A 27165-nucleotide genomic window follows, 5' to 3' on the forward strand; every position below is an offset into this window, starting at 1 on the left:
ATCACAGTAAGACATCAACCACAGTACCCACAGAACAACACCAACAGAATCAAGCCACAACCAAACGGCCAGAAACCAAAGGATCGAAACCAGAAAATTATCGAGAACCAACAGAACCGCAAAATACCAAAAACAGTAAACCAACACGAACCAAAGCAGCCAAACATCAAAGAAAACCTCAAGGAAATACACACAAAAATAAAGAAAAGAACAGCAGTAAGCTACCCAGAGCCCCGACGGACACTGGAAGTCGAAAAGCCACCGACGAGAAAGGCAAAAGTCGAAGCTTTAAGCGTAGATCTACGCCGGTGGGTGGATTTCTTGAGTGTTTAGGTTTCGGTTTCGGGTTGGGGTTGGGGGCGGCGAGACGAGCGTTTGGGGTGAGTCTTGGTTTTTCGGCCACCGCTCGCGGCTGCCGAGGCGGCGGTCGGAGCAACGAGGCCACTGGAGTGGCTGCCGGAAATCGCCCTAGAGAGAAGCCAAAGAGAATGAGAGTTCTGTCTTTTAGAGAGATGGAGCAAAGTTTGCAAATGGGGTGAGTGGCCGATTTCGGCCTAAAATACCCCTTATATAATGCGCGTAAAACGGCGTCGTTTTGCTCAGGGACTTTCTGCGCAATTTCGTTCATGGGTAAACTATGTATCCGCTCCCTGGAACCTGTAATGCTTACGTTGTAGTCACTGTTATTAGTTTTTATTATTTTTAATTCTGACTTCAAATTTCAGGCGTATTTTATTTCAGTCACTAACAATTCCTTCTTTTCTATTTTTTGGGTTAACGTTTTTCATTTATTTAACATTTTTTTTAATTTTTCTTTTCCCTTTTCTTTTGTATTATTTAACATTTATTTATTATCTTTTGTCTAACATTTCGATTGTTTTTTAGAAACTTCAGTTAATCAAAGTTAAGCTTTTCAAATCGAATAATTTTAATTTTAATTTTAATTTTTAATTTTTGCAATTAAAGACAACCGAAAAATTAATTGGTACCGAAAGGGCGGTTCAAGGGTGCTAATCCTTCCTTGATCGTAATCGACTCCCGAACCCGACACGTTTCTGGTACAACGCAGATTAGGTAAGATGGTGTCCGACCCACCTAAAATCGTTTTAAAGTGGTCGGTGGCGACTCCAATTCATTTATTCAAGTCGAAGCCCGATTTCGGGGCCCAACCGAAAGACGGTTGCGACAGGTATATCTCCTCCTTTTGACCGTTTCTTCTCCATTTGAGCTTCGATTTGGATCTGTTTAGATCTTGAGTTTGGGATACAGCCCTCGGGAAGGAAAGGAAGGGACTTCGGAGAAAACTGGGGCCGAAATCCCTAAAACAGTTCATTAGGTCAGCCGGTTTGGCAGTTAAAAATAGGACAAACTACATCATTCATCATTAAACTATCTTCGTATTCCTATTTTAGTCATTAAAGATTAAATATTTTCAATTTAATAACTAAACTTTCAAACTGCTCATTTTAGTCACTATAATGACTTTGATTCTTTTAATATTAATTTTTTTTATAATATTAAATATTTTTTTAAAATTTTTAATGGCTAATATTATTTAAAATAAAATTCTTTCAAACATCAAATCATAAACCCTAATTCATACCCATTCAATTTTTGAATTCGAAGCTCCAACGAAGGGGTGAGTGTGAGGTTGTGATTTGGGATTTTTTTTAGAGTTTGGGTATTCTAATTTGGGGTTTATGGGTTGTGATTATGAAACTTAGGGATTTCAATTTAAGATTTGGGTGATATAGTTTTAAGGTTTGGATGCTTTGATCAATAGATTATGGGTTACAATTTAGGGTTTCCATATTTTATTTAGGGCTGAGAATTGCAATTTAGGGTTTAGGATTTAAATTTATATTTTGAGGGTTTTTATTTTATTTTATTGTCAAAGGGTTAATCAACAAATATTCTATTTTATTTTTATTCTAGTCCTGTGTGGGAACAATAATAATAAATTATATCGTATCATAAAAAAATATTAATAAAATAAGTAAGAGTGAATAAAACAATTTGAAAGTTTAATTATTAAATTGAAAATATTTAAATTTCAGTGACCAGAATAAAAGTCAGAAGATAATTAAGTGATGAATGGTTTAGTTTATATTTAGGGTGCATTTGGTTTACGGAATGTAAGATTACCAGTGGGAATGTAAGATTACCAGGGAATATGATTACTGGAAATGTTGTATTTTGTGTTTGGTTGGTTTAGCAGGAATGTAAGATTACCGTGTTTAGTTAAATGAATAAAAGATTATTGGAATGTATATTTGATCAAATTGTCCTTATTATATATTTGTTTTTTAACAAGTTGGAAAATATTTATATATTTTCTTTAAAAAATTAAATTCATAAAATTTATATTTTTTTACAAAATTGAAAATATAAAAAGGTTTAATGAAAGGGTAAAATTTTATTTTAACCCCTGAACTTCATATAAAATTTTAATTATAGTTTTTTTTGTAAATCTAAAATAGTTTAAGGATAAATTTGTAATTTAACCTTTGTAGAATTTTTATTATTCAATGACAGAAGAATGATATTTTTGAAAGAAAAAAAATAATAGCATTTTAGTCCAAAACGTCGGTAATCCAACAATACCTAAGGAAAGGGAGGTAATGACATTCCCGATAATATACCCAAAAAATCTACTATTGATAATAAAACATTACCGGGAATGAGATTCCCGACCAACCAAACATGAGAATGTGGATTCCATTTTGGATCAAGGAATGTGGGATCCTTAATCCAAACACCCCCTTAAAGATAACCCAACTAGCTAGATGGTATTTATGTTTTTTAAATTGGATTCGAATAAACACCTCATTTTCAGACATCTTCTAAAATCATAGGTACATAATATTCAGCTTGCTTACATGTATGTATACATACATGTTTTATGCTGCGTGAATGTACATAGAGAGCTTTGAAACTTCTAATTTCCCATGAAAGAAGGATTTCTCAAGGGCGGATCCTGCTGGAGTTGCCATTCTTTCTCTTTTAGAAACTGCAAGAGTGGTCTCGGCCCGGCTATGGGTTCGGTCATGGTACCACAGCCGTAAGGGGTTGGCCTTTGATAACCCTGGAACGGCTTTTCCATTCCCGGTTTTTCCATGCCGTAGTCACAGGGAAATCCTTGATGCAACGTTGGAGTCTCGGTGTAAACTGTTGGATTTTGTACGGAGGGGATTCCACATTGATCAAAAAGACCGAATCGGGACGAACTCGGAGTGGGAATGGGGTTCATGGGAGTGTAATAGTTGATAGGCTGCGCATGGCTGTTTGCACGAACTAGGGTTACGACTCTCTCTGTATCTCCGAAGCCATTCTGAAGAACTCATCCCGTTGAAGGGAGGGTATTTATCCATGAAACCTGGAATACCGGGACCATAATTAACTTGGCCATCAGGATACCAATTAGGGTATTCACTCATCCTTGATGCATCATAGAAATTCTCGGGTTTGTTAATGAACTCTGAGCCCCTTACCTCCCAAAAATTTGGCCTACTAGCATTAAACCAAGATGCAGCATCAGGCAATAAAGGGGCAAAAGGTACCGGAGCCGAATATGGAGGTGAGTAATGGAAATTGGTTGAAGCTTCCGATTTTGAAAAGGAGGCAGAATCCTCGGTTTGATGGATCGAGAGATCATTCATGGATGAAGTAGCTACTTCTGCAATAGAGCTCAAGCTCGATCTACAAACATCACTTCTCCGCTTTTCGGTACCACTTAAACTTCCTTGGTTTAAAACCCAAGAACCAAGTGATGGTGGTCTAGCAGAGACAGGGGATTCTGAAAATGAGAATGCAATAGAATCTTTTACAAAAGGCTCATGCTGCTTTGAAAGCTTGCTGCGCCTAAAATTCGAGATGTCGGAATGAAGCTCTGAAGCATCATCATCATTGGTCTGGTTTTGTGCTATTAGTAGGTGTTGTAACCGGTTTTCGTCCGGACACGAATTTTTATTTGGCGGGGAAATTGATGTGAATAAATAATTTTAAAAATAATTTATGAGTCGCCATCGACTTTTTTTTTGATCAGGTAAGTCGAATACCTAAAAATTATTTTTTTAAAAGAGTTTTAAGAAAACATCAATTAAAAAAAATGAACTGATATGAGTTTTATAACCAAAAATTCGTTTTTTTAATAATAAAAAGGATTCGTGGTCGGTTACGTTTAGGGAAGGATTAGCACCCCTACAACGCCCAAAATTGGTACTTTTTAATTATAAATTGTCTCTATTTATTAAAATTTAAAAATTCAAAAATATATTTAATTTATAATCCTATTATTTCAAAATTATATAAAAATATTTATTTATTTAAAAATATCAGAAAAGAACTTCTAGGTGCTTTAAGACAGCTCTTTTCTTTGATATTGATCAATATTAATTTAAATAATATTGTTTAATTTTAAAATATCTGAATAGGACATCCAGTTGTATTAAGACTGTCATGTTCTTTGATATTGAAAACTAAATATTAAAATAATTTATTTAAAATAAATATTTATTTATATTACTTAACAACATTTAAATATATAAACAAGTAAAAGAATACAATTCTAAATATATATTTAAAAGCAATAAAAATACTTAAAATAAATGACTAAATATAGTGAAATTAAAATTGACAAACCTAATTCATAATTAATTAGAATTACAGGGATTAATCAAGCTATTTTCTTATTTAATAATTTAGTGACTAAAATAAAATTATCTAAAATTCAGATATTATAATAAAATAAATTAAAAATATAAACTAGGGATTAAAATATTATTTATCAAAATTAAGGGATTAAATCTGTTATTTATCCTAAATATATTATTTTAATATGAAGGACTAAAATAAAAGAAATTAAAATTAAAGATCTGAATTAAAAGTATTATAAAATCGATTTAGTGACTAGAATGTAAAAATTACAAATTAGAATGGCTTCGGACGGGGTTTACCCTTTGTGAAATTACAGAAATACCCTCCCCGAAACGACGTCGTTTGGGAGAGGGTATTTATAACCCAAACCGGCTGGCCCTACGGGCCAGCTTCTCATTTCATTTTCTCTGTTCTCTCTCTAACAGAGAGAACAAAAATGTTCTCTGCCTTCTCTCTAGCTTCCCTCACCGGAGGGAAGCCGGTCACCGGACAGCAACCGTCTGCCGCCGTGACCGTCACCGCCGGCCACCGCATCTGGTGGCCGGAAAATTTTATTTTTCCACCATTAATAGATCGGACCGTCCTAAGGACGGTCCAGGTGTTCTTTTCCCTTAAAAAGCTCCTAATCGGAGCGAATCTACAAAAGTACCTTCGGTGTTTCGAAGGTTCCGGTGAGATCCGGTGGTCGGGGCTTCCTCGGTAAGTTTCTTTTCTTCCTTTTTCTTTCTTTTCTGTTTCTTTGCTGCTGAGATTGTTGAGATCGTTGGTATATATTTTTTTTTGTATCTTGTTTCTTTTTATCTCTCTCTGTGTTCTGTCCTTCCTTTCTTTTTTTTTTCAGGTTCGGGTGGTGGCTTTTATAGCCACCACCGGTGTGGCCATCGGACCGGTCCGAAGAGGGAGTCTCGGTGAGTCACCGGACTACCAGTGGTGACTCACCCCGTAGCCATGGCGTGGACGGCTGGTGTTGGAGCTTCTGGAGCCTTCAGTTGGGACGTGGCAGCGGCGGAGGCGGCGAGAACAGCAACGGCGGCCGCGTGGCCCTATGGTATCAGACCCTAGGGTTTCCATCTGGAGCCATCTGGACCGTTGGATCTTGCCAGATCCAACGGCAGCAAGCTGAGGCGGCTGGGATTAGGGTTATGAAACCCTAACTGAAACCCCCAAATGTTTAGGGTTTCTGGTTTGTTCTGGACCGGTTCTGGTTTGTTTGTAACTGGGCCGGTCCAGTTGTAATTGGGCCTGTAATTATTATTATTTTTAATAATATTTATATATGTATTTAATATATTTAATAATAATAATAATGATAATAATAATAATAATAATAATAATAATAATAATAATAATAATAATAATAATAATGATAATAATAATAATAATAATGATATGGGTAAAAAATTAGTATCTTCAGCTGCCCCTCTTTGCTCATTCTTGTGTTAACAAGAATAGAATAAAGATGAAAAGATAATAAATTTTTTTATCCATTTGGCTTCACTTGATCATAATGGAGATATTGAATAAATTCTTCTCTTTCTTCAGATGAGTTCTTCTCATTATGAACTTTCTGCTGGGGATGATACTGACCTCTTTCTTTCTGTGATAGAGTCATTCAAAAGGTTGAATAAGCTCTTGATGAGTTCTTCTCATTATGAACTTTCTCCAGAAAGGCTGATGATAATCTATCTCCTTCTGTGATAGAATTATTGAACAAGTTCTTCTTATTATAAACTTCTTATTCCTTCTTCAGATGATGAGTTCTTCTCATTATGAACTCTTCCTGGCAATGTTGATCCATCAAATGATGAATTCAAACAAAAAGTTGAACAAGTTCCTCTCATTATGAACTTCTTCTTCCTTCTTCAGATGACGAGTTCTTCTCATTATGAACTCTTCCTGGCAATGTTGATCCATCAAATGATGAATTCAAACAAAAAGTTGAACAAGTTCTTCTCATTATGAACTTCTTCTTCCTTCTTCAGATGAGTTCTTCTCATTATGAACTCTTCCTGGCAATGTTGATCCATCAAATGATGAATTCAAACAAAAAGTTGAACAAGTTCTTCTCATTATGAACTTCTTCTTCCTTCTTCAGATGAGTTCTTCTCATTATGAACTTTCTCTGGAAAAAATAATACATCCAGTGATGAATTCAGACAAAAGGTTGAACAAATTCTTCTCATTATGAACTTCTTCTTCCTTCTTCAGATGAGTTCTTCTCATTATGAACTTTTTTCTGGAAAAAATAATCCATCCAGTGATGAATTCAGACAAAAGGTTGAACAAATTCTTCTCATTATGAACTTCTTCTTCCTTCTTCAGATGACGAGTTCTTCTCATTATGAACTCTTCCTCTGGAAATGATGATCCATCAAATGATAGATTTGAATCTTTGCTAAAATCTTTGAAATTCCTGTTAAAAATTCAACATAGATGAAAATGAATGAAAATGCACTTATTTTTGTAAACACTTAAAATATGATGCATGAATGTTGAGTTATTTGATTTCAGATTGGTGAATTGAGTATTTCTTCAATTGTAAAAACCCAATAGATCTTCCTTCTTCAAATCAGAGAATCTATCCTCTTTGACAAATGTAGATGTAGATATTATGTCACAAAACCTCTTGAGAATAAAACTCAATAGTATAGGCTCTTGAAAAGCTTGCATTCAGACAACCTTTTGATTCTGATAACAACTCATCTGATTATGAAATGACCTTTCAAGATGATTTCACAGATATCGATAGTTCTTCTAATACCGAGAAATCTTGAATTCTGATTCTGATGAGGAGAATAAACTGTTATATTTGACAAAAATGGGATTCTCAGAGGCTGAAACTTCAAATAGCCCTGGAGAAACGTGGTCCAGATTCATCAATTGCAAAGTTGACAGATTTTATATCCGCTGCTCAAATGACTAAGGCTGCTGATGCACTTTTTCTGGTAAAAAATAGGAAGTCATTATGCAATGATCCCAATTACAAGCAAAGGTGAAACTTGGGCTATGATTTTTGAAAAGGAAGAAGCAGAGGAAGCTTGAAAAGAAGCTTCTTAATGAAGACGATCATGCAGTTCATCTTTCAATTCCAATGATTGGTTTTGTAGTTCCTACCACTAGATCAGATAACTCAAAGAACACTTCCAGAAGATGCTATTGGCAAATTCATCTTCCAAATTCAATGATTGGTTCTGCCACACCAGATCAGATAACTCAAAGAACACTTCCAGAAGATGCTATTGGCAAATTCATCTTCCAAATTCAATGATTGATTCTGTCCAACCAGATCAGATAACTCAAAGAACACTTCCAGAAGATGCTATTGGCAAATTCATCTTCCAAATTCAATGATTGATTCTGTCCAACCAGATCAGATAACTCAAAGAACACTTCCAGAAGATGCTATTGGCAAATTCATCTTCCAAATTAAATGATTGATTCTGTCCAACCAGATCAGATAACTCAAAGAACACTTCCAGAAGATGCTATTGGCAAATTCATCTTCCAAATTCAATGATTGATTCTGTCCAACCAGATCAGATAACTCAAAGAACACTTCCAGAAGATGCTATTGGCAAATTCATAATTCTGCCAATTGAGAACAGATTTTCTCTTATTCTGCTTCCTCCATGTGCTGATGCTTTTTCATTGACAAAGAAATGATGGCTTTCATGTGATCGAAAAACAAAGTTGAACTGTTTATAAACATGTACAAGAAGTGCCAAATTGACAGAAAGGATCTTTAAGGCTCTTGAAACTTATGGCAATGAGCCACCTTTGAGTATTCAGAAGTATGTTCTTGATGAGTACTGAAAATGGAATCTAGTATGGGTTGGAAGAAATAAAGTTGCTCCACTTGAACCTAATGAAGTAGAAATGCTTCTAGGTTTCTCTAAAAACCATGCACAATAATCTGTATAGAGACATGTTTCATGGTGGTATCAATGACTTGTTTCTTTTTGCTGGAATCAGTGCTGCAAAGATTGCCTTCTACTGTCTTAGTATATCTTTAAAAACAGATGTGCAAGAACTGAATGGTGATCGGTTGGAGCAATTGATGAATAGATTTGTCAAATTCAACCTTGTTGTCGGTAGCATCCCGTGTAACAATCTTAATGTTCATGGTTTTAAGATGATGATGATTTGCTTATTTCGTATTCCATGTATTTAAAAGTATTAACATAAAGTGATATTCAGAAATCTTTAACTTATTTCAAAATTATATTAATTCATAGAAAAGAATAAATTGAATTTTCAAAAATAAATTGAATCTCAAATAAATGGAACTTGAAATAGATAGAATTGTATTCAAAGTTATGGCAAGCATAAGAATGATAAAAATTCAAATGTCTCAACAAATTATAAGCATAAGTATTTCTACATTAATCAAGTTGACACAATTTAGAGAAATGATGTAAGCTTTTGTCTGGAAGATCTCAAACGTTGTCAAAATGCTTGTAGATATGAAGTTTCTTCCAAACTGTCAAAATCTTAAGAGGGTTCAATTGCCAGATGCCTAATATCAACCTGCATTTGAGCTGCCTTTTCCGGTTTTCAACTCAAATCCTTCCTTTGGTTACAAGATGCCCTTTGCGGGTTTTCACCTTGACCCCCCTTTTTCTTTTTTTTCTTTTTTTTTTGTTCTTTTTTTTTTTTTACTTTTTTTACTTTTTTCTTCAAGCATAATATTTCTTGACAGAATCCGAGTTTATTGGATTTCTCAGAATTTTTCCATCCATTTCTGCCAAGATCAATGCTCCTCCGGAAAAAGCCTTTTTCACAACGTATGGCCCTTCCCAATTAGGCATCCATTTCCCACGGAAATCTTTATGTATAGGCAAGATCTTTTTTAGTACTAGATCACCCTCTTGGAATTCTCTTGGATGTACTTTTTTGTCATGAGACTTCATCATCCGTTTTTGATACATCTGTCCATGGCAAATAGCTTTCAATCTTTTCTCCTCAATAAGGTTCAATTGATCAAATCTAGATTGGATCCATTCAGATTCATCCAATTTTATTTCTCTCAATATTCGAAGCGATGGAATCTCAACTTCAATTGGTAAGACTGTTTCCATCCCGTAGACTAAAGAAAACGGTGTTGCCCCAGTAGATGTTCGAACAGTAGTTCGGTATGCATATAAAGCAAAAGATAACTTCTCGTGCCAATCTTTGTAAGTTTCAGTAGTCTTTGTAATGATTCTCTTGATGTTCTTATTTGCTGCTTCAACTGCCCCATTCATCTTTGGATGATATGCCACTGAATTTGCATGTTTGATCTTAAACTGTGCACAAAGTTCGGTCATCATTTTGTTGTTCAGGTTCAGAGCATTGTCTGTAATGATCCTCTCTGGTAGGCCATATCGGCAAACTATCTCTTTCTTTATGAACTTGCAGACTGTGGACCTCTTAATATTGGTATATGAAGCAGCTTCAACCCATTTGGTAAAATAATCAATTGCCACAAGGATGAAACAATGTCCATTCGATGCTTTTGGTGTGATTGCACCAATGACATCTATTCCCCACATAGAAAATGGCCAGGGTGTTGTCATTACATGTAACGGAGATGGGGGTACATGAATCTTGTCTGTATATATCTGGCATTTATGACATTTCCTTGCATAATCAATGCAATCTGTGTACATAGTAGCCCAATAGTATCCATATCTCATTATTTTTCTGGCCATGGAAAGGCCATTTGCATGTGTTCCACATATTCCACTGTGTACTTCTTCAATGACATTTCGAGCTTCGCTGGTATTTAAACATCTCAATAGCATTTGATCATTGCTTCTTCTATACATAATCTCTCCATCAAGAAAATATCCAGCAGTCATTCTTCTCAAGGTTCTTTTATCAATTTCCGATGCATTTGGTGGATAACTTTGATTTTTGATATATTGCAGAATATCATGATACCATGGTTTACCATCTACCTCTTTTTCCACACTATAACAATGTGCAGGAATTTCATATACTTGCATTTTGATTGGCATCATATCAACTTTCTTAGTTGCCTAAAACATAGCAGCTAATGTAGCCAAAGCATCTGCCATTTGATTTTCTTCTCGAGGGAGATAATTGAAGGTAATTTTCTCAAATTCTTTCACTAATTCGAGTGTAAAATTTCGGTATTCCAACAATTTGGGGTCTTTTGTTTCCCATTCTCCTCGCAATTGATACACCACTAACGATGAATCTCCATATATCTTGAGAAATTTGATTTTTCTTTCTATAGCTGCTTTCAATCCCATGACACAAGCTTCATATTCTGCCATGTTATTAGTGCAAAAGAACTCCAGTCTACTCGTAAAGGGATAATAAATATTTTCTGGAGAAATTAACACTGCCCCGATTCCTCGTCCCAAAGCATTAGATGCTCCGTCAAAGTAAAGCTTCCATCATACAAATTCATCATTTGTTCTGACTTCTTCATTCATAGATATGCACAATAAATCTTCATCGGGAAAATTGAAGTTCAAAGGCTGATAATCATTTGATACACGACTGGCCAGAAAATCAGCTATGACACTTCCTTTTATTGCTTTTTGGTTGACATATACAATATCAAACTCAGATAATAACATCTGCCATCTAGCCATTCTGCCTGTCAAAGCTGGTGATTCCATTAAGAATTTCAAAGGATCAAGTTTTGATATCAACCAAGTAGTATGGTATAACATATATTGTCTGAGTCTTCGAGTAGTCCACACCAAAGCACAACATAATTTTTGTATTGGTGGATATCGAACTTCACAATCAGTAAATTTCTTGCTCAGATAATAAATAGCTTTTTCTTTTCTTCCAGATTCATCATGCTGTCCTAGTACACATCCCATCGAATTTTCGAAGACCGTCAAGTAGAGAATTAATGGTCTATCAGGTATTGGTGATACTAAAATGGGGGCATTGGATAAATATTTTTTAATAATATCCAAAGTTTCTTGACATTCTTCATTCCAGACTTCAGGATTGTTCTTTCGAAGTAATTTGAACACTGGATCACATTTGTCAGTTAATTGAGAAATGAACCGAGATATATAATTTAATCTCCCCAAAAAGCCTCGAACTTCTTTTTTTGTATTGGGTGGTGGAAGATCTTGAATTGCTTTTACTTTATCTGGATCAATCTCGATTCCTTTTTTGCTGACTACAAATCCCAAAAGTTTCCCGGAAGTTACCCCAAAAGTGCATTTAGCGGGGTTGAGCTTTAATTGATACTTCCTCAATCTCTGGAAAAGCTTTCTCAAATTTTGAATATGTTCTTCTTCAGTTCGGGATTTGGCAATCATGTCATCTACATATACTTCAATCTCTTTGTGCATCATGTCATGAAACAAAGTTACCATGGCTCTTTGATATGTTGCCCCTGCATTTTTCAATCCAAATGGCATCACTTTATAACAGAATGTGCCCCACATGGTTATAAATGTTGTTTTTTCCATGTCTTCAGGATTCATTTTTATCTGATTATATCCTGAAAATCCATCCATAAATGAAAACCATGCGTGCCCTGCAGTATTGTCCACCAATGTGTCTATGTGGGGTAATGGAAAAACTATCTTTCGGACTAGCTTTGTTGAGATCTCTGTAATCCACACACATTCGAACTTTCCCATTTTTCTTTGGTACGGGAACAATGTTGGCTACCCATTCTGGGTATTTAGATGCCTGTAGGAAACCTGCATTGATTTGTTTCATCACTTCTTCTTTGATTTGCAACAACATTTCTGGCCTCATTCGTCTGAGCTTTTGTTGGACCGGTTTATATTCTGGGTTGATTGGAAGCTTGTGTATCACTATATCTGTGCTCAAACCAGGCATATCTTGATAAGACCATGCAAATATATCTTTGAACTCTTGAAGGATATTTAACAATTCTTGTTTTATCTGGATGGTCAGAGTAGTACCAATTTTCACCTCTCTTTCATTTCTTCATCTGTTCCCAAATTCACAGTCTCAACCTCTTCCTTGTGGGGTAGAATTTGTTTGTCTTCTTTTTCTACCAATCTTAATAATTCAGTAGGAACATCATATTCCAGTTCATCCTCACAACCATTGATTTCTTCCAGACATATAGGATGCTCTAAATTTATCACTGGATTAAATTTAGGAATACACATGCTATTAACACGGTGACACCTGCAAATTTAAGTCGGACATATTTCCGAAAGAATATAGTAAATTTATGAAATGTAAAATGTAATAAAATGTAAAGAATGATTGCCATCTGAAAATTTTAAAGAAAATTTCTTATATTTAACATAATTTCTTTTACAAGATAACAAAAAGTTTTCATATTTTTGAGCTAAACATAAAGATTAGTTATGAATATTACTCTGCATTAATATTAAAAACTATAGGAAGATCTTCAGTGGTCCAATTGGTGAGTGTTTCTCCAGGAAGACATGGTCGAATCCTATCCAAGTATTTGCCAGTTTTGTTGTCATTCATGATCATGTTGATAAATAATCCATTCATAGCTTCTTCAACTATGTCTTGATCTTTCGTCAACTTTTCTTCTTTAAAGGCTTCAACAAGCTGCTGTTCTACATTAATAGTTCCCCCTGATCTGAATGTAGTCTTCAACTGTGGAAAAAACATGTGTTCCCAGATGATTTCTTTCCCTTTCAATTTTGCCTTTCTGTCTTCACATCTTCTTTTCATCTCTTTGTTCTTTTGCTGAAAATTGGGCTTAAATCCAAGCCCAAAACGATCTTTCTTCATCTGTATATTGACAGGAACTGAAATCCCTTGAAGATTCTTTCCTAACCCTTTCCCAGCTTTAGCTCCGATGCCTAAAGTTTGTTGTACCGTCATCTTGGTGCAATCAGACAATCTGGGATATGAAATTTTGCTTCCTTCTACAATAAAGGTTGCATTTACAAATTCAAGAGCTCGGAAAGAGCATTCAAGAGCTTCATCATTGGTGTCGATATATGGAACATCACTTTTTACTGACGCAATGATTTCTTCTTCAGCTCCTACGCATATTAATTGTCCATCAACAACAAATTTCAATTTCTGATGTAATGAAGAAGGAACGGCTCCTGCTGAATGAATCTATGGCCTCCCTAATAGACAATTATATGTAGGGTGGATGTCCATCACCACAAAGTCAATATTATACACGACTGGACCAATTAACAACGGTATTTCCATTTTCCCAAGCACCTCTTTTTGAGTTCCATCAAATGCTCGCACTACATTCTGATAACTCTTCATGTGATTGATCCACAGGCATTCTTTGAAGTGTGACTAGAGGCATCAAATTGAGAGCGGATCCATTGTCAATCAATACTCCTGGCAACATATGACCATGACAATGTGTCGTGATGTTCAAAGCTTTTACTGACCCCATTCCGCCTTCCGATATTTCATCATCTGTGAACGTTATGTAATTGTCAGCGGCTATATGTCCCACAATTCTGTCAAGTTTATTGAGGGATATATCTTCGGGGATAAATGTTTGATTGAGGATTTTCATCAAAGTATTTCTATGTGCTTCTGAATTCATCAATAAATCAAGAATAGAAATTCTCGCTTGTTGTTTGTGTAGTTGTTCAACCACACTATACTCACTATGTTTCAGGAATTTCAAAAATTCTTGAGCTTGTTTTTCTGTCACAGGCTCATTAAATGCTGGAAGGGATTCATCCTCAAATACCTTCTGAGGTATTACCATGGCTTTTCCTTTTGCTTTAACTTGTTCTGAAGCATTGGATGTTTCGGGAGAGTAACATCTCCCACTTCTTGTAAAAAAACCGACCTCGCTCACTGCTTCAGACGTCGATGTTGTACTCAGACTTTGTATTTTCTCTTCTGTTTTTTCTAGAGAAACAGATCCTCCTACCATTGAAACATTGGTAGTATAATTCCAAGGTACCCTGCGGGTATCTTTGTATGGAAATGGTAGAGGAGTGGTAATAACTACTTTCGGCCTTATTGGTGCAGGAATCACCGTAGATGATTTCACATTAATGATCACAGGATCATTTATTCTTTGACTTGGTTTAGAATCCTCTGATGAGCAAACATCATCTTCTTTTTTCCTTGGTTCTTCTTCAAAGAATTCTATTTCTCTATTGTTCATCAATTTTTGCACCAAATCCCTAAACTCAGGACATAGTTGAATTTTATGCCCTTTCTCCTGATGATATTCACAATAATTCTTGCCTTCATTCTGCTTTGGCTTGAATTATTGTGGAATTATACCGGCTAAAGAGAGTTGTTGGAATACCCAAACAAACGGAGATTTAATTTCAGAAATGTCAGTTTTTGCTTTCTTTCTGTTCTCTTCCTGAATTGCATTCACGTTTTTATCTCCATGATTTGGCAATGGATGATTTGATACAGATGATGTATTGAATTCCAACTTCCCAGTGTTGAACAAATTTTGAACCACCCTTTTGAATGCCAAACAGTTTTCAATAGAATGACCCGTGATTCCTTCATGATAAACACAGTGTGCCTTTGTATCATACCAAGGAGGGAATGGTGGTTGCATGGGAACCAAAGGATAGGGCCGTATGACATCTGCTTTTAACAGCGAATCATAGATCTCAGCATATGGTACTGGTAAAGGTGTAAAAGACAACCTTTCATTTTCCTTTCGAGATCCTCTGGAATCTGCTCGATTAGTGTTTGTTTCCTCTTTCTTAACCCTTGGCTGGGTTATTGTAACACTTTTCGATGAATCCTTGCTGTAAGAATTTGCATTGTTGACTTCATTCTCTTTTTTCCGGTACGTAGGTCTTTTGGAACTAGACCCATTATTTGATTCAATCTTGCCACTTTTCAAGACATTTTCAATGAGTTCTCCAGAAATGACCAAATCTGCAAAATTTCTGGTTGCATTCCCCATTAGATGATTTAAATAAGGAGCCTTCAAGGTATGAACAAATATTACTGTGGCCTCTTTTTCTGACAAAGGTGGTTGAACTTGGGCCGCAGTGTCACGCCATCTCTGGGCATACTGTCTGAATGTTTCATTATTCTTTTTCTCCAAATTTTGGAGAGTCCATCTATCAAGAACCATGTCTGTTACGTGGCGATACTGCTCTAAGAATGCTTTAGCCAGATCTTTCCAGGATCTAATGTTGGCTTTGGTCAATTGAGTATACCATTTTAAAGCCGGTCCTGTCAAACTATCCTGAAAGCAGTGAATTAACAATTTCTCGTCCTTCACATATCCTGCCATTCTTCGACAAAACATAGTAATGTGGGATGAAGGGCATGTAGTACCATCATATTTATCAAATTCGGGAGCTTTGAACTTGATGGGGAGGATTAGGTCTGGAACCAAACTCAACTCACTAGCATCAAACCCATAGAATGATTCAGTTATTTCCACGGATTTCATTCGTTCTTCTAAGCTCTTGATCTGTCTAGTCAATTCTTCATTTACTTTTTGTTTCTCACTCAGCTCATTCAAATCTGGGATTAAATGCTCAGTATTAAGATCCCCTATTTTCACATCGGATATCAGCGGATTTTTGCTTGAAGATGCAGGATTCACTTGTTGATCTTCATGTGGTTTGGCTTCTTGTAATGCAGATGTACGAGCATTGATTTGTATAGGTGTAGTACCAGAGTGATAAATTGGTTCTGGTGGAAAACCTAGAGGATATATGGGTTCTTGGTCGAAAGATACAGGATTTTCATGCATTTTTCCACTGATAGCCTGCCTTTTAAACATGTCCTCTATTTTCTTCATCATACTGTCTTGTGAATTTGCAATACTGGCTTCAATTTTTTCCAGCTTCATTCTCATTTCTTCTTGTTCTTATGATGTTGTTCCTCAATACGCTGTATTTTATCCTCCATAATTCTTAGTAGCTTGTCTAGTACCGTAGTGATGTTGTATTTCTCTTTTGGCCAGAATAACTGCGATTGAAAAATCTTTTAATATTATTATTTTCTCAAATTTTAATTAATGAATTTTATCTTAATAAATAAAATTATTCATAAAGAAAATTATGAAATGAATGATGTATGTATGCAGAATGTATGTATGCAAAAAAAACATTGATCCCAAAAAGTTAACTGTCATAGAACAACTTTCATCGGCATACAAAAGTTTCTTTATAATAGTTCATAACTACAGATAGGGCATAGCTTTCCTATTAAGCTCTATAACTTCTTTCATTAACCATGACACCTTCTTTCCGTACTTAGAAACTGGATCAACTTGATGCTCAATTATTTTGGCTTCAACAGCTAGTTCCCCAACATATCTAGCAACTTCGCTCATTTGAACCATGGCCTCGAACACCATATTACTTCTTTCTTCACTTCTTTCAACATAGAACTCAGTTGACTGTTGCCATTGTTCATTCGTTCCTTCAAGAGTTTGCTCTAACTCAGTGATTCTGACTTGACAATTGTGCAGAATTCTTTCAAGATCTCTAATGCATCTTCGCAGTGAAGCATTTTCCTCATTACTTTCTTTGAGGTCATTAGGTCCTAGACGAACCTTTTCTTGAAACAATGATTCTTCAAGTTGCAAAATGTAAGCATTAAACTCTAAGTTTTTATTTCTAGACTGATCCAGATCTTCTTCAAGTTTTGTTCGTGCTTCTTGCGTTCTTTGATTAAGCTTCTGGATTTGAACATCCTTGTTTCTGCATCTTTGCATCCAATTTCTAGCCACTTCCTGCTCTATCTCAAGTCTGGTGTTGAAATTTTTCCTTTCCAGCTCCCATTTTTCTTTTTCAATATTGGATTCTTCCATCTTTTGGCCTCTGACTTCAAGTTCAGCAATCAACTGGTTCATTTCAGATTCAAATCCCTTGAACATGATATTTTTCTCGCCTTCAAATTTATCAAAGATGTCATTCTTCATTTCTTCTAAATCTTTGGCTCGATCCCTTTCTCTTTGCATTTCATTCATGATCTCGCGATGTTCAGCCTTGTGTTTTATAATTCGCTCTCTTCTGTCGACCTCAAAATCTTCCATTTTTTGCTTTCCTTTTTCAAGGCTTTTGAGTAGACGGCTATTCTTTCCTTTCAGATCTTCAACTCGTCTTTTCTCAATGTTCAAATCTCGGGTCTTCTGTACCGTTGATTGGCTGGATCCTGATGCTTTCCGGGATTTATATAACTCCTGGTAATTTTTCTGTAATGCTCTGAATTCATCATCAACTTTTTCTTTATCTTTTCTCAACATTGCACATTGTGATGAATGAAAGTCAATGTCAACCCCCAACATAGCTTTATCTTGTCTCATTTGCTCTAATTCTTTCGACCAGCCTTCTCTTTCTGTTTCAAACTCAGCTCTCAAGATTTCAATCTCTGACGGAACCACCTTAATGCGATCTTCCATAGAGATATCCTCATTTTGATCTGGTAAAGGAATATTCTCGTTTTTCCTGACAGATCTCCATTCTTCATAATCAGGAGTTAACATTTCTTTTGCTGCTTTAGCTCGGATGCAAAAAGTTGTTTTCCAAGCTATAACGGCTTCCATGAATTTTTTATAATTTTTGCTGTGGAATGCGAACTCAGATGAATGTAATCCAGCAGTGACAGGTACAAATTGACGACCTTCATACTGTCTTATAACCAGAAGTGGTGCATATCCAATTCCTCCCTATAATCCGAACAGCATTATCCAGTTGTAATCACCACATCTGTAAATGAATTCCCTTTGTATTTGCCACGGGGCTCGCCAAACAATGTCATTGCTTTGCAGATTTCGAAAGGCATTAATCCACATATCTTTCTTAATTTCTTTCGGCCATTCCTGCTCCAGAAATTCTTTTAATGGTGAGTAATCCGTATTAAAGCGTCGGTATGAAACTTTTTCTGTCCTCCAGAAATGACTACGGATCCAAACATATAACAACTGGGTACACCCTGAGAATCGTCCACCTCCTAACTTTCTACAAGCATTTAACGATCTGAAGGTCTCTGCTAGAATTGCAGAAATAGGATTAATCTTTTTCGGTAGCTGTTCAAACAAATCTACCACTGCAGCTTCAACATATCCCAATACTTTTGGGAAAATGACCATACCATACATACCCAGAGCAAATAAATCGAATCGTACTTTAATATCTGGATGACTCTGAATAAGTTCTTTAATGTTGGTCCAAGCAATACCTTCGCTTTCGCCTTTTTGTTTTGTACGGGATACCACCCATTCTTCTCGTACACCGGCAATCTTTGCTAATTTAACTCGAAAAGGTTGAGTTTTAATTGACTTTGAATAAATTCGATTCTCCAAAGCCCCTTTAATATGTAGCAAAGTTGTGTATTCTTCAATAGTAGGGACCAAATCTTCTTTATTGAAAGTGAAGCAATTGTACCCTGGATTCCAGAATTGAATTAGGGCTCTAAGTAATTCATCATCAACTTCGACATAGAGCAAATATGGGATGTCTCCGTAAATCTGATAAAACTGCAATTTTTTGTTTGAATCCCAACTTTCCCAAATGCTTCGCAAATCTTGCATATCATTTCTTTTTAGTGAAACTGGAGCATAACTGGCCAAGTCATATACATAATCATCCTGCAGACTGTCTCCTTCTTGTCTTTGTAAGTCCTCAGCCCACTGTCTTACTTCTGAGTTTAGAATTACTTGATTTGAACACTTTTTATCCATAGATGAAGGCTTTCCAATGAGACAATTAACACAAGGATCAATGTCTTTTATCCTGTATGATGCAATGCAAACAAAAAAAATAAAGAACACACAAAAAGAAAACCTGCTTTCTAAATTTAAATAATTTAAATAAACATGTATTTAAATAAATAATTAACAGGAAAGTCAGAATTCATTTCTCCTGGTGTACACCTATTTTGACAAAATTTCTGACTTCTGGAAGAGTTTCTAAGGTTCTTTTATATGCAGGGTTTCAGATCTAAGAATCAAGGTACCCGAATTGTCCTTGTTAGTGCCCCCTTGGGTTACTAACCCTCAATCCTAGTCCATCACAGACTAAAGTGGATCGAGTTCAATTCGAGGGGATACATTTCTCTATGCCTGACACGGAGAATAAATTCTCACGAAGACAGAGAGCATATGAACCCCGGAAGTTACTTGCTAGGTCTGACACGGAGAATAAATTCTCACGAAGACGTCGCTTTCACTCCCACTTAAAAGGGACAACTCAATTATAGAGCTTTATGTTATGCAATGCAAGTGTTGTGTGTGAGGAGAAATGTTCAAACCTCTAATAGACAAATAATGAAATAAAATACTTGAAAAATAAAATGAAACATTAATAAATATACATATAAATAATATGAAAATAATAAGTATATATACAAATTTTGAAAAGAAAGAATTAAAAATTAAATATATAAATTTTAATTTTTAATTAATAGAGACAATTTATAATTGATTTTAAAGTTTGACAATCCCCAGCAGAGTCGCCAAGCTGTCGTAACCGGTTTTCGTCCGGACACGAATTTTTATTTGGCGGGGAAATTGATGTGAATAAATAATTTTGAAAATAATTTATGAGTCGCCATCGACTTTTTTTTTTTGATCAGGTAAGTCGAATACCTAAAAATTATTTTTTTAAAAGAGTTTTAAGAAAACAACAATTAAAAAAAATGAACTGATCTGCGTTTTATAACCAAAAATTCGTTTTTTTTAATAATAAAAAGGATTCGTGGTCGGTTACGTTTAGGGAAGGATTAGCACCCCTACAACGCCCAAAATTGGTACTTTTTAATTATAAATTGTCTCTATTTATTAAAATTTAAAAATTCAAAAATATATTTAATTTATAATCCTATTATTTCAAAATTATATAAAAATATTTATTTATTTAAAAATATCAGAAAAGAACTTCTAGGTGCTTTAAGACAGCTCTTTTCTTTGATATTGATCAATATTAATTTAAATAATATTGTTTAATTTTAAAATATCTGAATAGGACATCCATTTGTATTAAGACTGTCATGTTCTTTGATATTGAAAACTAAATATTAAAATAATTTATTTAAAATAAATATTTATTTATTATATACTTATAACAACATTTAAATATATAAACAAGTAAAAGAATACAATTCTAAATATATATTTAAAAGCAATAAAAAATACTTAAAATAAATGACTAAATATAGTGAAATTAAAATTGACAAACCTAATTCATAATTAATCAGAATTACAGGGATTAATCAAGCTATTTTCTTATTTAATAATTTAGTGACTAAAATAAAATTATCTAAAATTCGGATATTATAATAAAATAAATTAAAAATATAAACTAGGGATTAAAATATTATTTATCAAAATTAAGGGATTAAATCTGTTATTTATCCTAAATATATTATTTTAATATGAAGGACTAAAATAAAAGAAATTAAAATTAAAGATCTGAATTAAAAGTATTATAAAATCGATTTAGTGACTAGAATGTAAAAATTACAAATTAGAATGGCTTCGGACGGGGTTTACCCTTTGTGAAATTACAGAAATACCCTCCCCGAAACGACGTCGTTTGGGAGAGGGTATTTATAACCCAAACCGGCTGGCCCTACGGGCCAGCTTCTCATTTCATTTTCTCTGTTCTCTCTCTAACAGAGAGAACAAAAATGTTCTCTGCCTTCTCTCTAGCTTCCCTCACCGGAGGGAAGCCGGTCACCGGACAGCAACCGTCTGCCGCCGTGACCGTCACCGCCGGCCACCGCATCTGGTGGCCGGAAAATTTTATTTTTCCACCATTAAATAGATCGGACCGTCCTAAGGACGGTCCAGGTGTTCTTTTCCCTTAAAAAGCTCCTAATCGGAGCGAATCTACAAAAGTACCTTCGGTGTTTCGAAGGTTCCGGTGAGATCCGGTGGTCGGGGCTTCCTCGGTAAGTTTCTTTTCTTCCTTTTTCTTTCTTTTCTGTTTCTTTGCTGCTGAGATTGTTGAGATCGTTGGTATATATTTTTTTTTGTATCTTGTTTCTTTTTATCTCTCTCTGTGTTCTGTCCTTCCTTTCTTTTTTTTTTCAGGTTCGGGTGGTGGCTTTTATAGCCACCACCGGTGTGGCCATCGGACCGGTCCGAAGAGGGAGTCTCGGTGAGTCACCGGACTACCAGTGGTGACTCACCCCGTAGCCATGGCGTGGACGGCTGGTGTTGGAGCTTCTGGAGCCTTCGGTTGGGACGTGGCAGCGGCGGAGGCGGCGAGAACAGCAACGGCGGCCGCGTGGCCCTATGGTATCAGACCCTAGGGTTTCCATCTGGAGCCATCTGGACCGTTGGATCTTGCCAGATCCAACGGCAGCAAGCTGAGGCGGCTGGGATTAGGGTTATGAAACCCTAACTGAAACCCTCAAATGTTTAGGGTTTCTGGTTTGTTCTGGACCGGTTCTGGTTTGTTTGTAACTGGGCCGGTCCAGTTGTAATTGGGCCTGTAATTATTTTTTTTAATAATATTATATATGTATTTAATATATTTAATAATAATAATAATATAATTATAATAATAATAATAATAAGAATAATAATAATAATAATAATAATAATAATAATAATAATGATATGGGTAAAAAATTAGTATCTTCAGTAGGGATGTTGCACGGCGCAAATATTGGTCAGAAGGAACAATTTCATCCATTTCATTCGGAGATGCAGGGTCTTTTCTGTCACGAGTTTTGCCATAGAGTGGTGCGGAATTATATCTCGTAAGAGGCTTTAAGAGAATAACTTCATCTTCTGTGGCAACGGATTTCCCATCTGCAAGAGGGCTGCTTCGGTTTTCACTTGCAATCTGTATCTCGCATTCTTTTCTGGCTTCATATACATGCTGATGCAGCCCTTTGAGATCGACATCTTTCGAGTACAATTTCAGTCGCAAACTATTATCGGTGATCCATTTATAGGAACCATTTGATCTGCTTGCAATCTTCATCGCAGCATTGTCTATACGCTTCATACAGCATTCAATCCCACTTTCGTAACTGTCTACCTGATCCCGTTGGTGAGAAATCTAATGAAACATGTAGTTGAGCTAATGGTGCAAATCCCCTCAACTTGTAGTCTTCCCATAGTGCAGTTCTGACACCAGACACAATTACAACACTAACATCGAATTGCTGCAAGAGCTAGATAAAAGCAGCGAAAAAATACGAAACCGAGCTTTCAGTTTTCTCATCCACTCCATGTGCTTCAACTTCATCAAGCATGCTCACCAGCCACTCGACAAAAACAAGTACGGAAGTAGAAGGGGACACGAGGCCAAACTATTCGCCTTCAAACACCAGTATACAACACGTCCCATGAAAATGAATGTAGCAGTCAATGCAAATTGTACCAATTCTAGATAATGCTTAATTTTCCCGTCTTTCGACCCTTGCAATTCGGGGTTACTGATTAGATTATGGAAGACAGATGAAAATGGAAACTTGAAGTGCTCGTAAAGGGCCAGTTCTAGTCAAATCCATAAGCCGATAAGACTCCAACATAGCTCTCAGCTTTGTATCATCTAAAGCCATCATCGCAACGAACACTCCCATCATAGATGCAAAAGCACAAGGAAAGTCCTCCAAACTACCTCGCATTAGCCAAGAACGTGAGAACTTGGTTAAAAGTGGAGTATAAAACCAAAATAGCAAGTTGATAAGCTAATCCACATCAATAGAAAGAAACCATCGGAAAATATCTAGCTTCTGCTGATTTGTAGAAAATTCAGGTCATCGTATCTACATGTTTTTAACTTGAAAGTTACTGCTTCATATCCTTTGTGTTCATGCACTAAAGCGAATTTACATGCATGAAAAACACATACATGATATTCGATGAGACAGGCGTATTCGCATTCTATTCATTCATAGGTACAAGGATTACCTGGATTTTAAGAAGAAGAAACTTAGTGTTCGAATAAGAAGTGGCCAGAAATTCGTTCCATAATGATCATTCGCATCCTTCAACAGATTGTCCAGTGAAATCTTTTCACTCTATTCTGATTTAACTAGAGAATCACTTCTTTCAAATGGATTTAGGAAATCAAATTCCGCGTCACTTGAAAGAGAATGCAAATCAGATGACCTGTTCTGCAAACCCACAAGAAGCATTTGGGGAAATCAGAAGTCGGTACGATGTATCAAGAAGGTAAAAATTCATTTAGCATGGCATGCGCACTCAGTGTATGTCTTACCCTTTCAAATAGTAAAATGAGATTGTTCCAGGCGTCTGGGAAAGGTTCTTTTACGGCTAAACTTCTTACACAATGATATAGAGCAAGAAACTCATCACCCACATATGTTGCCAGTACTGCCAACTAAAAATGAAGATGATAGGTTAGAGACATAGAAATCGGGAACTAGAAACGTTACAAATGCAGCCTAGTTCTGTATACTTGGAATGGATAACACATTCATTGAGAGATATCAATAGAGAGAACAATAAACCACTTAAAATACCTGATTTTGGGGGTTTCCACTATCTGGCCATGCCCTTGCATCTTCCAAGTAGTAGGTGGCTGCAACTGACCAATTATGCTGGACGACGCTAGATTTTTCAACTTGTTCCATATTTGTAGCAAGATCCCCAAGACATTAAAAACTGATGACATAAGAAGTCGTGTTTCGGCGATTTTGTCGGTTCAACAGAAGCATCAATGCCGCCCTTTTTAAAGGATGAAGATTCTTTGGGAAGTACATAATAACTTTGGATTTTCTCAATTAACTTTTTGTAAATTTCAGTAGCATTTAGAAGAAATGACTTAAACCCTTCTATATATTTGTCGTCGAAACCACTTGAGCCCGTTACAGGTGTTGTAAATTCTGAATTAGCTGCGCTACTTTTCGTCTATTGCGGAACTCATCAATGTGCTTATAGAGTAGCTTCCACATATTTAATATAGACGTATACCCAATATAAAGTATCCACCAATTGGTCAAATAGTCAAGGATACTCATATTGTCTTATTTGTGAGTTTAAATCTTGATGGTTGCGTTGGAAAAGTAATATTTTTCTACGTAATAAAAAAAAAGTATAGATGTAAGGTACAAAATGCATTTACGTACATAATTTTTTTGCTTGGCAAATGAATTTTTTTTTTAACCCAGTTATGAGCCTCGTTAGAAACCTCTCTAACCTAAAATGAAAGAAAATAGTGATACATAACAAGGGAAATGACACAGTGGGAAAAATGAATAGATATTATCCCTTCTATCTTCTTAGATTTAACTGCTTTTTCCAAAATGATTTTAGTTACTTACATGTAATATAAAGATATAATATAGTGATTATAATGAAATAAACAGAAACTACAGCTGCTAAATCTAAAATTATGTCAGTAACTAAAATGAAATGAATCACAACCCAACAGGTTTAAATCGAAGAACAGAAATAAATAGATAGGCATTCAAAGTACAAATAATAAAAATAGCAGGGTCAAATCGTAGATAAACAAACATGTACATGGACCAAATAAAAATAAATGTAAGATAAGAAGCAAAAAGCAAAAGAAATGAAAAGAGCACTAAATCGAAGTAAGGACTAAATTAAAATGCTCAAAATTTACAAGGATCATGGTAAGAATAATATCAAACCTGTGAAGAAGGTGCAGATCTCTAACGAGTCGAGTCATCATTAATGAGGGATATTACCCAAAAATTCTAAAACAGGAAACATTTTAACCTTTGAAAATTTTTGGATTGAAAAATGCTCTCCAAAATCCTCTGAAGGCCTTTAAGGCTTGTTCTTCGTGTTCATGATGTTCATAAAGAACTCATAAATCAGTGAATATTTCGTTGTACTGATCGTTGTTGATCGGTGTAATTATACTTTCCTCTTTAACTCTGGACTTAAAAATTCTATTTTAAAAAAGTTATTTGGACTCAATTCTTTATCAATTAAGTTTAAATTTTGCCCTAACACTCTTTACTCAATTGTATTGGTTCATAGAACTCTTGGATCAACTCCTAATCTTTGATCCAAAAATTAAGACGTTATAAAAATTATATGAAAATTTAAAATTTTAAAATGCTACAATCACCCATAACTAGGAATGTTCAAAAAATATTCTACCTGCCAGTATGGATTAATAAATATTTTTTAGGTTAAAAATGCATAAATAATACAAAAAAAATTATACAGTATGCATAAATAAAATTTTAGGGTGTATATAATCAATAAAATATATAATTAATCAACGAATATTTAAATTTTAGGATGGATACTTATTGTGAATTTGCCACTGCTACTTATGATGCTTAGCTCGATGAGTGATTACCCATTGACAAATTAAAAGTGATAGTAAATATTAATGGTTCAAAGGAGGGTGAAGAGCCCTGTAATGTTGGGATTTAGTACAGTTTTATGTGAACCGCTACACATTGAATGTGATTTTGTACTATACATCACAATAACCCCATGACTCAAATTAACTAAATCTATCTCAACTTTTCTATTAACATTAAGTTTGAACTCCTATCATGCTTCAAAAATTATTAAAATACATCTTAATTATATTTAAAACAAATAAATTGTTATATTCAATAATTATATATTCTTTATTATACTTAATCTAATCGAAATGGGTATGATTATGTTTTAACTTGAGATCATCTTCAACAAATGAAAATAAAAATTAAATCAGAAAAATAATGTAAAAAATTATTTAAAAAAACATGATAAATATAACAATTTACGATAACATTTAAAATCATTGATCATTAAGAATAATATTAAAAAAAATTATTGGAAGTTGTTGATGATTTTGTTTCATCTTTTAATAAATTTTAGATTGAATTTTCTAATATTTTTTAGATAGGACTGTAAGAAAATACAAGTGTAAAAACTAAAACAAAAATTTTCAAAAATTATCAATCAAAATAAAACATTGAGCTTAAGCCGTATCGTAAAACTTTGAAAGATTATAATTTTAAATGTTTTTAATATATATATATATATATATATATATATATATATATATATATATAGATAAAGAGTCAAATGTACTTTATCATTACTTTTGTCTTGAAAAATATCATTTTAACTTTTAATTTTATTTTTTTATAACAAATTTTAAATTTTTGATTTCCTTTTTTTAAAGTCGCTGGACTTAAACATTTAATTATTTTATATAAAATATATCATTATTCATAAAAATTTGACACACTAATTTTATTAAAAAATATAAATTTTTTATTTTAAGCCTTATAATTTTAATTTCCTTTTAATCTGATTCATGTGTTGTAAAATAAAATTAAAATCAAAACAAACTCATACAACAGTTACCACCGACTCCAATAATGTTGATGATGAATTAAAAGTAAATAGACATTACATATCACACTAAGCTAAAAATACAATTTTATTTAAACTTCCCAAAAAAAATAGGTCCTTATAATTATAATGATCTTTCAGAAATTTACAATACAATTATAATCTAAGCATCAATATTATTAATTTCCTCAAACTTTTTCTTTAGTGATAATTTTTTCAAACTTATCTTTTCACTTACAGGGACAATTTAAAAAAATAACATTTTAATATATTTATATTTATATTTTTTATATTTTAATTTTATAATAATAATAAAATCATTAACA

At 34.5% G+C, this 27165-nt stretch overlaps 2 protein-coding genes and 1 long non-coding RNA gene across 3 annotated transcripts; all 3 read right to left on the reverse strand.

Moving 5' to 3' along the window:
- Nucleotides 1–2905: 2905 nt before the first annotated feature.
- On the reverse strand, nucleotides 2906–9189 carry LOC120189942 (protein SMG7L-like). The gene is made up of 2 exons (XM_039193079.1): nucleotides 9184–9189; nucleotides 2906–3911 (listed from the first exon to the last, which is right to left on the reverse strand). Exons 1-2 carry the CDS (start codon nucleotides 9187–9189, stop codon nucleotides 3204–3206), a joined length of 714 nt encoding a protein of 237 aa, XP_039049010.1. The 3' UTR covers nucleotides 2906–3203.
- Nucleotides 9190–10651: 1462 nt separating this feature from the next.
- On the reverse strand, nucleotides 10652–26002 carry LOC120189265. Its single transcript, XR_005522502.1, has 3 exons — nucleotides 25990–26002; nucleotides 23239–23425; nucleotides 10652–10663 (listed from the first exon to the last, which is right to left on the reverse strand). It is a non-coding gene; the product is annotated as an uncharacterized LOC120189265 (long non-coding RNA).
- Nucleotides 22436–24450, reverse strand: LOC120189258 (protein SMG7L-like). The gene is made up of 4 exons (XM_039192569.1): nucleotides 24028–24450; nucleotides 23763–23885; nucleotides 23453–23658; nucleotides 22436–23155 (listed from the first exon to the last, which is right to left on the reverse strand). Exons 1-3 carry the CDS (start codon nucleotides 24136–24138, stop codon nucleotides 23563–23565), a joined length of 330 nt encoding a protein of 109 aa, XP_039048500.1. The 5' UTR covers nucleotides 24139–24450; the 3' UTR covers nucleotides 22436–23155; nucleotides 23453–23562.
- Nucleotides 26003–27165: the final 1163 nt, after the last annotated feature.

The sequence above is a fragment of the Hibiscus syriacus genome, unplaced genomic scaffold (assembly GCF_006381635.1).
Source record: "Hibiscus syriacus cultivar Baekdansim isolate YM2019G1 unplaced genomic scaffold, ASM638163v2 tig00004072_pilon, whole genome shotgun sequence".
Lineage (NCBI taxonomy): Eukaryota > Viridiplantae > Streptophyta > Magnoliopsida > Malvales > Malvaceae > Hibiscus > Hibiscus syriacus.